We start from the raw sequence: 16,177 nt of genomic DNA, 5'->3' as shown, positions 1-16,177 counted from the left end.
CCCAACCAAACTCAACCCATGAACACCCTTAATAGTCTATCACTTTCTATCACCTACATCTCCAATGGTCAAAGTTGTATGGAAATTTGATGTATGAAACTTCCATGTGTCATAACATTTTAGGTTTTTTTTTTTTTTTTTACCCTTCTAAGGTAAGTAAGAAAAAATTCCAATCAATTAGATTTTATCGAACGTTTTGAAACTAGAACTATGCTTATAAATGCTTAAAATCCGACCCAAAAGCATTGCAAACCCGAGCCTAACAAAGAATGTACATAGGGCAAAAATAGACTTTCGACAAATACTTGACAATATGAAAGGGGCAAACAAAAGGTTGGTTCAAGTTCCTAGCAGCAAATCCGCATTCTCTTCATGTCATCCTTTTCTATGTCATTGGCATCAACCATTCCTTAAAATAAAATTTCAAAAGTGAACATATCCCTAGAATTTTTCATTTCTTTTCAAGGAAATGCAGAAGCAAGTTCTCTTCTTTACAATAAGCATATAGATAATATGCATAGCACTTCAAGTTAAATTCTTTTTTGAGCCTCGTGCGGGTTAAAATTGACTTCTTTGTAAGCATAAGTTGTATGATATGAAAGTTCCAAATTGATCGTCTGGGATTTTTCCTGGTGGTTTCCTTCTCTTAGCTATGTTTGTGCTTCTTTGTCCTAGAATGACTGGTGCTCCTAGGACGTTTACTAAGATAATAGCCATCAGAATTCGTATTCTCTGATTTCAAATCACTGAAATACTGATCATCATCATGCCGAGAAGATTTCTTTTGAGACCTTCGGGGTTTATATGAGTTACTACTTTCGAGTTCCCTATGATTTCGCTTGTTAACTTTGTAACCGTGGCAGTCCACTGTATCTAGAACATCTGATTTACTTCTTTCACCTTCGCAAACAGGGCTTCCCGATTCACAGCACATAGCACTTGTAGTCTCCCTACATTTCTCAAATTCATCGTAACTTCTTTCAGGATCCCATCGGTTTTCCTTGTCGATTCGCTCGTTGCTACAATATTCTTTGTCGAGATCCAGTGGTTTGAATCTCTCAACATATCGATCTGAAATAGATGCCTCCCAACTGTCATCTGATAGGACATCATTATGTAAGGAATCGATGCTGTAACCATCCTCAGTGTTCAAGTCCCTAGAACTTGACTCAAAGTAATGACTACCCGATTTTCCTGCACTTGGACTTCTTGCTTTCTTGGGTTTCCCACCATATGTTAGACGCCTCTCCTTGTTTCTATCAGAAGAAGAAATTCGGCGTGTATCATAATCCTTAATTACGCTCTTGCTTGGAGAACCATCTGTGGATTTAAAAGTCCCAGAAACACGCCCATTGCTTTTCCTTCTTTTGTGTTGATGCCCATCTTTGTCCCCATCACCACTTGACCAGCCTTCATCAGTATCATTTGATGTGTCCTTATTGCCATCACGATCTGCATCTCGAATACCAGTTCCCCATTTGCTATCCTGTTTTCTAGGCTGTCTTGATCTCCTACCACGATCTCTATCTTTGCTTCTCTCCTCAAACTTATCCACTGATTCGTCAGAATCTGCATCATTAGATCTGTTTTTTCTCCGTTGGTCATATTTTGCCTTCTCATATTCTTCTTCATCCAAACTTTGCTGCTTCTCATAAACTTTTTCCCCACGAGAGTGCCTGATCCATTTATAGTCATTTTCACTGTTGTTACTTCTTCTAGACCCATGGTCCAGACTTCTAGATTTAGATCTTCTTGAACGATATCTATCATGAAGAATCAGAGATTGAAGTGATAAGAGATGGATCCAATAATGGTATTCTACGGGGTCGTTTGGTTTAAGACTTTCTAAATGTCTGATTGGGAATAAAATATTTGGGAATAAGATGTCTAAGAATCAAAGATGACCGTGTTTGGTTGTGTATGGAAATGCTATCACAATTTTGTGAACAAAAATTGTGTTTAATTTATGAAATTAAGTATGAAAATCTTATTATAATTGCAATAGACTAATAATTTAAAGAATAAATAATATTCAGTATATTAATAAAAAGTTAATTAATTATGAATCAATAATAATTTTAATTATAAATATTTGAAGATGGAGTAATTTATAATTAAAAGTAACCAATTAATGCATTTAATGAATGTCATACTAATTATAATTTAACACTTAATCATTTTTATTATTAATTAAGTTCAACATAAGTAATTTTACTTTTGATTAAATAATATAAGAAAATATATTTAATGGATAATATATTATATAAAATGTGAAGAAAATGAGATAAAAATATGATATATTAATAAAAAAAAAAATTACTAAAACGTGTTTTGCAAATATGATATGTTAATAAATGGAGTAATAAAAATTAATCACAATAAATAATTAACTTCTTATAAATAATCAGTGATGATTATATATTCATAATAAATGATCAAATCAAAATTAATCTTCATAAATTACTTGATTATTAAAAAAAAGTAATAAATTACTATTATTGAAAAATAAAATTAAATACTAACTAAATTTAACTAATCTCAGTTTACTAATTAAATGTATTTAAGTTATTATTAGTTAATAAATTAATAATTTATGCAAAAAAATAATTTCATTCATTTAATAATTTTTTATTATAAAAAAAGTTAAGTAAATATTTTAATAGATCATTATTGATTTATTAAAATAAATATTTATACTATTTTTATTAAATTAATATTAATTAATTAATTGGTTAACTATATTCAAAGTGAAATATATGTAAAATGAAATACAAATATATAGAGGAAAAGAGAACCCACAGATTTAGAAGGGAATAGAAACCATTATCCGTGGGAAATGAGGATGCTTGGGAATAGCTAAAGAGTTGAAAACTGTGAAACAAACATAGGAATTGGATACCTAAGGCAATTCCCATGCAGAAAACCCGCAAACCAAACGGCTCCTAAATGAAATCATTGGTGGTGGTGACAAACTATTTAGAAATACAAACGTACATTATATTTTTTATCCCACGGATATGAATAAAGTCCAGCCAAAGACAGCTCATCCTCAATCCCAAACTCAAGCATTCTAGTTAATATAAAATGTCTGAGCTTGTGAAGAAAAAGGACATCCCTGGTATTAACTAGACACTAGATCGCATATAAAAGTTAGCTCAGACAATGAACGGCCAGAAAGCTATCCCCTTTTAAAGTTCAAACAAGCTATAAGGGAAGATATCGCCTGGACAAACTTTTGCTAATACGAAAACTTAGTCATTCAAACATTATCAAAATAAATGATACCGAATGATGGGATTTTAAGAAATCGAGAATTAAGAAAACAAAGGGGCAATGAAAAGAAGAGACATTGTAAATCATAGTCAATCCAGATGAATACCTGTCGACATCTGTTGACATTGACTTGCTGGATTTTCCGAACTTGTCCCAGTGGTCAAGCTCAGTATGTTTTTCATTCTCGGATTCATCTAAATAACCAAACAGAAAAGCCATTTTTTTCAACCAATATCGTGGAGGAGGTTTGTCACTGTCGGCCCATTTGTAGTCCCCACCAGGATTTCGAAAACAATGAATGAAATTACAAGCTGTTCCATGAGAACACGTCTGAAAGGAAGCAATGGAAACCATCAACAACAGCACGGTGAAAGAACTTCAATGAAGATAATTAGTTTTAAATAAAAGGAAAAGGTTGTAGTTCCATACCTTGTACCTTGTCTTCATAAATTCCCCACATATAGCTATCTTCCATCTGGTAACATTTACAAATTCACATATTACCTGTCATAAAAAAAATCCACAGATGATTCAAAGCCAAGCAAGGGGGAAAAAAGGGAGAGAAGCGGAGAGAGCAATGCACTTAGGAAAGAAATCAAACAAAAAACCAACAGTTCCTGAATTCTTAAAATTAAATAATAATAACCATAATAAAAAGATTGTAGATTGTAGAAGTATGGAGGAGAAATTACTAGCTGAGCTATGCGCAATACCATAAAAAAATGATACATGCAAGAACAGTTTTTATAATTTTGGCCTTGGGAGCACCATAAACACGAATTGGAAATTATTGTTTTCTTTATTTGTACATGAAATTTTAGTTTGCATACACTTAAGAAGACAGACCAAGCTTAATAATCTTCTCGGCCAAATAAAGCTTATTGCACCCCACGTTCAAGGCATAATTCTTTGAATCAATGACATCATAGGGGATCTGGATCAATTTAAGCTCGTGACTATATTTTCTTTCTATTCTTGGTATTACAGCCATGGGTTCTAGAGTTCATTCTTTTATTTAAGAAAGAAAACCTTTCATTAATTTTCATTGATATAATGAAAGGAGTCTAATGTTCAAAAATACAAGACACCATAACAAAGGAAGATACAAAGAGAGTAATACATTAACTAAACTAAAGAAATAAAAGCATTCCAATTCAAACAAATGTCTTGAATGAAATAATTAGCAAAAGCTTTGGATTGAGAACAGCAAGAGAAGGGGAGAAGTCAAGCTCATTCCTTTTTAAGAGTCCAAATCTCTCAAGAGAACTTCCTTTCTTTGTTATGACCTAAACTGAGGTTAGTGGGAAGCTTCATAACATGAACAAAATTCAAAAGTTCAAAATATCTTGCTCTGTATAAGCACAAGGAGGTTTAGGATGATGAACAGATATCTTTCGTCTAGTCACTTACTCTTAGTCCTAATGAGGATAATTGGAGAAATCAGTACCTGTTTCCCTGCATAGAAACGACCATTGTTGGCATTATAAGCAAGCACAGCTGAGTCCACCGACTTATAGTGCACGTAAAGGTTTCCCCTTAAGTGGAAAGAGCCATTTCTACACACCTGAACAAAAATACCATATTTCGCTGTAAGCAAATGCAATTTTGAGGTTAAATATCAAAAACCAAACCCAGTGAAAGAATTTTCTCACTTTTTTTTTCTAGTTTTTTTGAAAAGGAAATGAAGTTTTCATTGAAATAATAAAAGGAGACTAATGCACAAGATACAAAGAAAAAGTCAAATGCAAGACAAAAGACTTAATGACAAGGCTGAAAGAACAGAATCATTCTAAAATAACCAAATTAAAAAAAAGCATGGATGCTGAAGGTGCAATGAGCATAAAACACCAAGGGTAAGCAATAATCCAAGCAACTTTGAAGAGATCTTCTCACTCAAAAGACTTGACTTGAAAACTCTTTGAAACTCCTCAAAACAAAATTAAACAAGTGAGGATTTAATTGAAGAAAACCAAACATCTGAAACTTAAAACGGCAAGGACCCAAAACTTAAAATGGCAATGGAACTTAAAAAGAATTTTCTCACTGCTAAGATAAAGAAATGACAACAAAACAAAAGCATAAACAAACCATACAAACAAGGTACCAAATGCAGGAGACCTTGAAATTAACAATTTCCCCGTACTTCAAAAACTCAGTATGCACATCGTCATAAAATTCTTCATAGCAGCGTTCAATTTCCTCATCTGTAAACTGAAAAAAAGGTAGAGGAAGATCAATCAAGAATGCACTTCACCATAAGAAATTCCAATTAGATAATTGAAAGGGAAAAGGTCAAATCTTAGTCCATCAATTTCCATTTCAGAACCCCCTACAACTCCAAACGAAACATGCTATGTCAAATCCAGGTGCCATCCATGATCACTCCAAATAGGTCAAAATTATGCTGTCCCACTACCTGAGCTTAGTAAAGTCTAGATGTAATTAAGGTAACGTAAAGTTTAGATATCTAGGGGAAATAGAAATTTAAACAGTCCGTCCAGACTGTTCAAAAAAATAGGATGTCTTTAGTTTTATTCATAAAAATGAGAAACAAGAGTGGCATGACAAATCGAGAGTTATTGAAGACTTTTCCTATGAACAGAATTGTTTAAATTCCTCGGTGGGAGGAAATGGAACAAATAAAAAATATATATGCAAAAAAAACAAAACAAAACCAAACCAAAAAAAAAACAAAGTAGGCTTCTTTCATCATTTTTCACTTTCCCTTATAATGGTAAAAAACCAAGTGTTGCTAATGGCTTCAATCGCTACTTTCTCTCCGTTTTCAGAATCCCTAGCAAAGTGAGCTCCATCATTGACAAAATTATCAGGGACTTCGACTGGAAAGGAGCGAACAAAAAGGAAGTCACTTAGATAATTGGAAAACGGTCACTGCTTCAAATCTCAGGGGCCTGGGTGTGGGTGATTGAAGAAGAATAGTGCTTTTCTAGCTAAGCGAGTGTCGAGATATTCTCAGCCTGAGAATACCCTCTGGAAGAAGGTGATAGAAACCAAATTTGGCTACTCAGAGTCGATGGATTCCTTGCATTAGAAATTAAAAGATTACTTGCAGCCCCCGGAAAAATATTTGAAAAAATAAAGATTTTTTTTACAGGAGCAAACTTATAAGGTTGGGATTGGTGATATGGTCAAATTCTGGGAGGATAAATGGGATTCTTCGAGGCCTTTCTGCATTAAAAATCCCTGCCATTTACTGCATAGCAAATTCCAGATATTATATGATCCAAAATGTTTGGTCCTCTCAGAGAGAAGTGTGGAATTTGGATATTAGAAGGGGGCTTTTTGACTGTGAATTGGCTGAATGGGAAAAGTTCATCGACGTCCTTGAGGGACAAAACCAAACTCAGAGAAAGACAATCTGTTAGGCTCCTGAGTCGACTGGGATTTTTTTTAGCAAATGGAACGTAAAAGTCCCAAGAAAGTAAAAACTTTTCTATGGTGTCTTGCCGCATGGCCGTCTAAACACTATGGAAAGAATTCAAAGAAGCTATAAAGCACCAATACTCCTAAGATGGCCAAATGTCTGTGTTGGACACGTGTCGGACACCGACATGCCCCGACACGTGTTGGACACACCAGCTAGCATGTCAATTATTTTATTATTATTATTTTAATTTCTGACATGCCCAGAAGGACATGGCTGAGACACGTAAAGGGACACAGGGCCTGCAAAATTGAAAAAAAAAAAAAAAAAACAATTAAAACGGGCATTTGAAGCCCAAAAACCCAGCCCAACAATTTATGATATGTTTTTGGGGTTATTGTCCGTCCTTTTTTGTTTCTCAAAGACAGACGTCCACCACGAAGTCATGAACGATCTCCCTCCTTTCTCAAAGGCCGACTTAAAGCCCAACCAACCCTCACAACACTTTGGTTTCTTTCTCCCCCATATCTATTTTTTCTTTTTGTTTTTTTCTCCCTTTTATGAACATCCCATTTTTATTTTGTTCTTTTTGTTTTATTTAAAAACTAGTATGGCAGAGTCATCTTAAGTCATACTGAAATTAATTAGAAAATGACTACCGAAGATGAAATGAAACCATTATGGCAATATGTGACAAAAATGAAAGATTGAATGGACCCTGAATATTGCTTGGTAATGAAATTTTTGTAAAAAAAATATAAAGGTTCTTATACAAGAGTTAAGGCACACCTACTAAAATTTGGAGGATTTGGGATTGGAGTATGTAAAAAGGTCACCCCTAAAGATCTGGCTGACATACAAAAGTTAGAAGATGAAGCTAAAGCTCATACTGCAAGGAATGCTCCTAAAGAAGTTCCTTTACCACCTTCACAACATATACAAACTGAATCTCAAGTATGGGTAGCTATTCATATTCTTATTCAACAAAAGAAAAGGAAAGGAAATGTTTGTGCACTTGAGAAGTCGTTTAACTTGGCAATTCGTGATCAAGTGGATTTAGAGATAGTTGGAATGCTTTATTCCTCAGGTTTGCCTTTTCATTTGGCTAGAATCCACATTATGTGAACGCATTTACTTTGGTTGCAAATAATGCTTTGTTAGGTTATTTACCTCCGGGGTATAATAAGTTGAGAGCAACTCTTCTCCAAAAAGAAAAAGCAAATGTAGAGAGATTGTTGCAATCTATTAAAAGTAGGTTGTCTGGGACAAGTATTGTCAATGATGGATGGAGCGATTTGTAGAGGAGACCATTAATTAACTTTATGACAATCACAGAAAGAGGACCAATGTAAAGTTGTAGATTTCTCAGGCGAGAATAAAGAAAATACTTCATAGTAAATATGATGAAAGAAGTCATAAGTGAGTGCGACATGAGAATGTGATTCAAATAATCACTGACAATGTTGCAAATTGTAAAAGTGCAAGACAAATTATTGAATCATAGTTTCCCATAGTTTGGATGCCATGTGTAGTTCACACTCTCACTTTGAAGAACATTCCTAAGCACCACATAAAGAGTATTCTCTAAATCCAAGGTATATTTTAAAATTTTATTTAGGTATTATAGCGCACAATGGCTTGAAGAAGACAAGACTCGAGTCCCACCACATAAAGACTTAGAAGTATCAAGAGAGAGGATGAAGTGTATCAAGAGATATTTTAGTTCAGAGGATGAGGGAACAAGAATGAACATTGAATTTGTCAATTTCCCTACAATGTCTACAGAGTTTGTTGAACATGATTCCATACATAATAGATATAATATGTCTCTGAAGATTTAGGTGCGCCATCCATGGTGCCTTTACTCCAATTTATAGTAACTAGCTATGGAGTTACTTGTTCAACCTTCATCTTCCTTGAGTTGGGAGAGAAATTGAAGTACATATTCATTTGTATACTCCATGAGAAGGAACAAGATGACACCTCAATGTGCAAAAGACTTGGTGTACATCCACTGCAATCTCCATTTTTTTATCAAGAACTCTTGAATACTTCAAAGGAGAGACGAAAATGTGGGACATTGCTGGAGATTCATTTGATTCATTTGAAGATGCGGGAATGCTTAAAGTAGCTAGTTTATCTTTGGATGAACCAGAATTGAAAGCTATAGTTTTTACTGATGATGGTGATGAGAATGAAGCTCAAAATTGCCAAGAGGACATTGGACAAGAATGAAGAAAATATGTAGAAGGCTTGGCTTCTTTTATTCTATTTTGTGGTTTTGTAACTTTTGTTGAGTTGAACTAATTACTAAAACTTGTTATGACTTATGACAATGAACCGTTAGTCATTTTATCTATTGTCATCATTTTCATGAATTGTATGGTTGTTAACTTATTATCCTGATGTTTTTAAATGGAATATTTCACAATATGTTTATATGTACGACATATACTTAATTTAAAAATAAATAAATAAATAATGTGTTCCCGACGTGTCGTGGTCCTACTTTTTTTAAAATCGACGTGCCATCATGTCATTGTCGCCATGTCACGTGTCGGTGTCCATGTTTCCTAGCAAAGAAGGAATCCAAACATCTGCCTTTTTTTGTTACAATAGCAAAGAATCCAACAATCACCTTTTCCTTCACTGCAAGTTTACTTATAAAAGCTGGATGCACATTATCAAACGGTTTAATTTGTTTGGTACCCTCCTAAGAAAGTGGAACATGACCTTTTTGAATGGTTATCCAGATGGTGGCTCAAAGGAAATCCAAGAATCTTGTGGGTAATGCTTGTAGAGCTTTCCTATGGGCTCTTTGGTAGGAAAGAAATGGAAGATTGTTCTTAATTAGGTAGGTGGAGCGTCTTGGTGCTAGGTAGAAGGAATCAAGGAAAGAGGGTCTCCTTGTCTTAAGACCCCTAGTCACCACCACTTTTCCTCTTGGCCTCCCATTAATAAAGGAGGAGTAACTCACGTCTCACAAATAACCCCACATCCACATCCTCCATTTGTAACCAAAACCCGTCTTCTCCAAGACCTTGGTCCAAAAAATTCCAGTCTGCATGGACATAAGCTTTCTCAAAGTCAATCTTAAGGAGGACACCTTCCTTCTTTCTAGATCTATATTCCTCATCTGTCTCGAGGACTTGATCCAAAATTTGTCTACCCGCTACAAAAGCCCCTTGAAACTTCGAAATAGTTGACAGGAGCACTTTCTTCAGCCGATTAACCAACGCTTTAGCAAGAATTTTATACACACTCGTAATCAGACTAAACGGTCTGGTCACGGACTCCTTCGGAATCAAATAGATGAACGTATAAAAAATGGAGTTATTTAAGATACCCCTTTCAAAAAATTACCAAAAAGCTTTAACTAGATCCTCTTCGATCAAAGTCCAATTTTCTTAATAAAATGCCAAAGAGACCCCATCCCGGCCGGGGACTTAGGCCTATCACTCCCAAAGACTGCCTATTTAATCTCCTCTAAAGTAAAAGGTTTAGATAAACCGTCACTACCCCCCCCCCCCCCGATGGGATTCCAATCAATTCCTTCGACAAAAGGTTTGTGACCAACTACGGCCCGTAAAGGCTCGAGAAGAATGAGATAACCTCTTCCTCTATCCCCTTCTCATCTCTAATAACCTCCTCAACCTCATTAGTTCTTGCTTTTTCGCCCACTAGCCATCTTGTGAAAGAAAGAGGTATTGCAATCACCATCCTTAGCCCAATCCACCTTCACTTTTTGTCTCCAACCTCCTCAAACCGGGTCTTAAGGGAATTCTTTCAGCCTTCAAAGAGCCATCCATAAGACCCTCCAACTCCACATCCAACTCATCAATCCCTTTATGCTTGGCCAAGATCTCCTGTTTCTATAATTTAACATCATCAAAAACCTCTCTATTCCAAATCTTGAGCTTCCCTTGGAAAGCCCTCAACTTACCCATAAACTAAAAGCCTTTCCATCTACCCTGCACAGGCTCACTCCACCACCTGGGAAACTGGGATTTTAAATAGGGATGTTGGAGCTACATATTCTCAAATCGAAAAGGACGAGATCCCCAATTCTGACTTCTCAAAGTAAGGATTAAAGGCCAATGATCCAAGGTAACTCTCGGACCTACCACCCATTGCAGCTCCCTAAACATCTTAATCCAATCCAAAGACACTAGAACCTGTTGATCCTACTTCACGCTCTACTGTTGGCCAGAGTAAATTTCCCATTGAACAACGGAGGATCCACCCACTTTCCTCCCTTGATAAAAGGGAGTTCTCTCTTTTGTGGGCTTGTTTTTTATATGCCCGTGTATTCTTTCTTTTTCTTTTTTTCTTTTTTTTCTCAATGAAATTTGTTGTTTTCATTTTTTTAAAAAAAGAAGGATTATGCAATGAGCTTTTCATCTCAAAGTGAGTTCTCCACTGCCACTTCAGTCGAGCTTTATTTCTAGGCTGTTCTTTCAGGAAACTAACACGGAACCAAACACAAAAATGTCCAAATGATGGGGAGATGAGTCATCATCCAACTCACACCTATGGAGTTTACATAATAACTGCTTCAGTTGGCCAGGAGTGACTGGTTAAAGATGTAACAACCTACATAACAACCTGGTTAAAGAACGCCAGGAGTGGCCAACAAGATGTAATACGAATACCACGACCACATGCCCTCAAAGGTACTATGTTCATCTTTAAAACGCTAACTTTTCATTCCTTCCAAAGAACCCATAAGATGGCTCTTACAGCACACCCAAACTTAGCTTTCCTCTTGAAGAATGACCACACAACCATGGGTTAGTACTAGCCTTAGAGTTCTGAAAGTGATACCAGCTGACACCAGCTCCAAAAATAAAAATAAATAAATAATAAATAAATTGTAAGTGATGTAGGGACCTTCGGCTAGTTTACCATTTGTATAAGATGTTTTTATGCTTTCCTTTGTATTCTTATTTCTACTGTTTTTAGTTTATTAAGTTTTGATTAAAATTAGTTTCAGTTTAGGTGTGAACAAACCCTTCCTCTTTGGATCTATTTAAAGAGGGAAGACTGTCATTTGAAAGATATAATAAAATTCCTATTTTCTATGATTCTCCAAGAATTGGTTCTACACCAGTAAGCCATTAGCCACCCCACATTAGAGATTATAGCCATAGTATGGGTGGGAGCTCCTTTTTAATTTGGTTCAACAAAACAAGTGCTACGGAGAAAAACTAAAGTAGGAATTTGTTATGGTTAATAAAAAAATTAACGGCTATTACAATTAAATGTCAGACTGCATGCAGAAAAGATATATAAATATATATTTCACAAAAATAATAAAAATAAATAACGAAAACCACTCCTTCAACAGAGAAAGAATGGGATAAATAGGAAAAAGAAAGCAATATACTATTACTAACAACAAGCATGCAAGTAAAAAACTATATGATAGTTGCAAAGACAATGCAAGTAGGATACAAAATTTGTTTTCGTATTATCAACTCCAAAGGGACTCAAGAGCAATACTGTAACCCTCCATGACAACTTGACACAATTCTTGCAGTAAGTCTCTGATATAAAGTAGGTCAAGAACTTCAATATAAAAATAAATCCAGGATATTAATTATTAATACCATCAACAATCCCAACACAATGAATCTCAGTATAATGGTTGCATTAGGCATCTAAGGAAGAGATCGACTCTTAAGGATAATTTTTTCCAGTCGCCAGATTGGCAAGAACTAAGCTTCATATATTATTTTGTCAAAGATCAGCCCTTGTACCCAAAGTATAATCCATTTAGGATGCAAGGTGAAATTACAATAACCTGATAAATCCATTCTTAATTTTAACAGCTTTAATCATAATGTCTTGATAAAGGAACAATATATTAACCCAAGAACACCAGCAAAACAATGATAGCTCAGGTCTCATGTTCTCTTCCCTTCCACTCAAACTGAACGTGTGAAGACCAAAAAATAACAGCATTATATCTAGTCTGATGAATTCTCTAGTCATAAAATGTACCAAAACAAGTTAATCTAATTCTAATAATTAGTGCTTACTGATTAAACCATAAAAATAATTTATATAGATTTTTGCCAACGAATTTATACCTAAATGGGCATATATAGAGGTAAAAATTCAGGTGTCTCCTAAAAGAGATGTTTCAAAACAATTTCAGAGATAATTGATGCAATAGCAATACTTCAAAGTCATTTTGAGGATACAATAATTGTATGAGCATCATTAACAGACCTCCAGGCCCTCGTCTTGCTCCCAAGCAAGGCCAGGACCATTATACATGTTCTTGATAAGCAATGTACACGATTTGTCAGGATAGAAGTGAATTCTGCTACAACGTTGACCAAATCGACAAGCTCCAGTTTTAAGATGGAATGGACAATGTGATTTATCCTGTTGGAACAAAAATATAACAATAGGTAAAGGTTATTTATTACGATGACAATTGAATAGATATAAAACTACTAGAGAAGGAATAGGTATGTACAGATAGTAGGTATACAAAGGAAGAGAAGGAGAAATGCCTGTTCAGTTCCAAAGTTTGGCACTTGGCTTGCAACATCCTCAATCACTTGTCTAGTTGAAATTGGTGCATTCATATAATCTGTAAAAGCTTCAGATTGCGGAGGAAGAGGGTTTGATGTAGGCCTATGAGCATCCTACAGAAATAATAATATATAAATATCTATGATCATAAGAATTTTCTTTCCAACATGTCCCAGGTTAACATAAACAATGATGATCTAGACAACAATAATAGCCTAGTTGCAGAATGAATACCTCAAGGCTTTTCTCAGGTTGAACACCCTTCTTAGGAACCTTAATTAGTTTCTTCTTCAAAATTATCTCTTCTCCTTTCCAGATTACTTCTGCAGGCCCTTCAATGTATTCCCAACCATCTTCCTCATTAAACTCATTTTCATTTTCAGCCTACAAAAGAAGGTTTCAAACTGGTGGAGTGACAAGGAGACATGTGACCCACGGCATAGTAATAGAAAGCGATTGCAGTTTCTGTTACAAGAATTTCATGATGTTTTTTATGTATGGAGGAAACTGACTCAGTAATCAATCATAGACTATAAAGCTGAAAGCTAACTAGAAATCTATCAACAGGCTACGAGTACTGTTCAACAACAAAGCCAAAATTGGAATAAAATAAAATAACAGATAGCCACCACAGAATCACTAGAAGGGAAAGAAAAACCTGCCGCGCCGTCGATTCTTCTTCCAGCGCTCTCCTTTGCTGCTCTTCTTCTTCCTCCTCAGCCATTTTCTTCTTCTTCAACTCCATAGCCTCCATCCACGCCCTTTCACTTTCCTCGAATAGCTTCCTCTCCCTCTCCGACCTCTCCTCCTCCTCCAACTCCATCAACCGAATCCTCCTCTGCTCTTCAGGATCGTTCAACCGCGCCTCCTCTTCCTGTAGCATTTTCAGTGCCACCTCTTTTCTTAATTGCTTCCGTTTAATCTTCTTCAACGCTTTCCTCTTCTCCTTCCTGCATAGATTCTCCATTGAACATGGCTTTTCTTCTTCTTCTCCTATAAGATTAGGTTCCTCCATTAGGCTCGCAAAATTTCGCAGTGGTGCTCAAAATTGGAGCTCTTAATCCAAGCTGAGCAACGAAAGACCGTCTCGTCGCGGTGTGGGAGTGACAAAGGAATTCAATCTCTGTGTTGATCGGGTGTTCGTTGATGTGGGTCAGATGGAACTTCCAATTTATCAGCAGCCGTTGAAACGAAGGAAAATTGGACAAAGAAGACCCATTTAAAAGGACCTTTTTTTTAATATCGTGATTAGGAAAATTATTTAGGGAAATATAGTGGTTTTGAAACTATTTAGAAATCTATGGTTGTTTTGGAGATTTCGAGGCAGGGATTTAGTTTAAAATATTTTGTCGAGGGTTCAACCCTCGACCTATAAAAAATTAAAGAAGAGATCGAGAGTTTGACCCTCGACCTGAGAAGAGGATAAGGGTTCAACCCTCGACCTGTCGAAAACTAAAGAAGATCTGTAAGGGAAGATGAGAAAATTTGCAACTCTCGACCTCTGAAAAATTAGCGCTTATCGTCTAGCTTCCAGCGTCTATCGTCTAGCATTCAACGTCTATCGTCTAGCTCCCAATGTCTATCGTCTAACACCCAACGTCCATCGTCTAGTGCCCAACGTCTATCGTCTAGCACCCAACGTCCATCGTCTAGTGCCCAACGTCTATCGTCTAGCAAACGATTTCGCTCTCAGCAATCTCGCTGATCTCGCTCTCAACGATCTCGTCGATTTTGCTCTCAACGATCTCTTTCTCAGCGATCTTGCTGATCTCGCTCTCAACGATCTCACGCATAGCCTATCGCTTAGCTACTGCGAGCATTGTTTACCTCCGCGCAATTACTACACAATCGCCCAGCGCACGCCTACATGATCGCTTACCTCATTGTGTAGTGTCGTTCACTTACTAGATGATCGCATACCCAAAAAATTGATGCGTTATTTTATTAAGTGGAAATATGGATGATATGCGTTGATGGATTGCGTTGTGCACTCAAGTTTCCCCAGCGGAATTCAAGTGTAAATTCCTCTAAGTTTCCTAGTAAGTCCAGGGTCGAACACAGGAACTTGTGAAAATAGATTGCGTTGATAATTTTTTTTTATGAAAACTTTGCGGTAACCGGGAAAATAAATAAAGTGTTTGGTTTTTGATTGTGTTGATTAAAAAGAAATAACAAATGCGGCACAGTTTGAAAGGAGTTGATAAACGGGAAATGCGATGAATATGCGGTGAATGGATTGAGAAAGATTTCGGCTAACACTCCCTAGAATGCGTTCATGCTTTGGATCATGTAATATGCATACAACAGTAAACCACCTCTCGGTGCGAATACCACAGCTTCTAAGGCTAGAACGCATGCGATAATTATGCAATAAGTCTACAGGGTTTACACATAAACCTCCATCTCTATTTATGCGATGACAACATGACATTCACATAAATATGCGACCACATAATATCATTCCATTCCTGGGATGCATGCGATGCAAGTTGACAAACAAAGCTTATCTCTAAGTCCCTATCTCTTATTTATGCAAGCCATATTGCTCTTTCGAGTCCAGATTCTAACCTAGCTCTCTCGAGACATTAGGTTCTTTCTTTAGACTCTCTCTCGAGTAACTCTAAAGGGTAATTTGCACAGCATAAAACAAGACAATCGCAAGCAATGAACTTTCTAGGTCATGTTAGCTTAGTTCTTCTCAACCCATCAACTGGTTTAGCTACTCATGCATATTAAGAGAGTGAGCAGATGTAGAAATAGGACTTCCATTGAAGAGATACGAAGATGAAGTACAAATAACAATGCAAGTATAATAAAGAGCCTGGTAGCAATTTCTTGCTGCCAGGCGTTTTACACTGTTTCTACTCGTGCTCTAAAGATATTCTCGCTCTCGTGAGAGTCGGCCCGCTCTCTGCCCTTACACCCCAAAGTTCTCTTTCGAGTTGCCCTGGGCGATCTCTGGCGCCACCACTC

The 16,177-nt window shown here is 36.2% G+C and overlaps 1 protein-coding gene across 7 annotated transcripts; it reads right to left on the bottom strand.

Moving 5' to 3' along the window:
- Window positions 1-298: 298 nt before the first annotated feature.
- Window positions 299-14,399, bottom strand: LOC120091880 (zinc finger CCCH domain-containing protein 5). 7 transcript variants are annotated; one of them, XM_039050033.1, is made up of 8 exons: window positions 13,863-14,399; window positions 13,439-13,588; window positions 13,183-13,317; window positions 12,893-13,051; window positions 12,113-12,204; window positions 5,392-5,705; window positions 4,721-4,837; window positions 3,741-3,777 (listed from the first exon to the last, which is right to left on the bottom strand). In XM_039050033.1, exons 1-5 carry the CDS (start codon window positions 14,217-14,219, stop codon window positions 12,148-12,150), a joined length of 858 nt encoding a protein of 285 aa, XP_038905961.1. In that variant the 5' UTR covers window positions 14,220-14,399; the 3' UTR covers window positions 3,741-3,777; window positions 4,721-4,837; window positions 5,392-5,705; window positions 12,113-12,147. The 7 variants fall into 7 exon arrangements, with proteins under 7 accessions (XP_038905959.1, XP_038905958.1, XP_038905960.1 ...); XM_039050034.1 differs by having other exon boundaries at window positions 5,392-5,694; XM_039050035.1 differs by having other exon boundaries at window positions 12,865-13,051; window positions 13,863-14,398.
- Between the last annotated feature and the right edge of the window lie 1,778 nt (window positions 14,400-16,177).

Source organism: Benincasa hispida, chromosome 11 (genome assembly GCF_009727055.1).
Source record: "Benincasa hispida cultivar B227 chromosome 11, ASM972705v1, whole genome shotgun sequence".
In the NCBI taxonomy this organism is placed as follows: Eukaryota; Viridiplantae; Streptophyta; class Magnoliopsida; order Cucurbitales; family Cucurbitaceae; genus Benincasa; species Benincasa hispida.
Note: the sequence above shows the minus strand (reverse complement) of the source record. Positions and strands in the feature narration are given on the sequence as shown.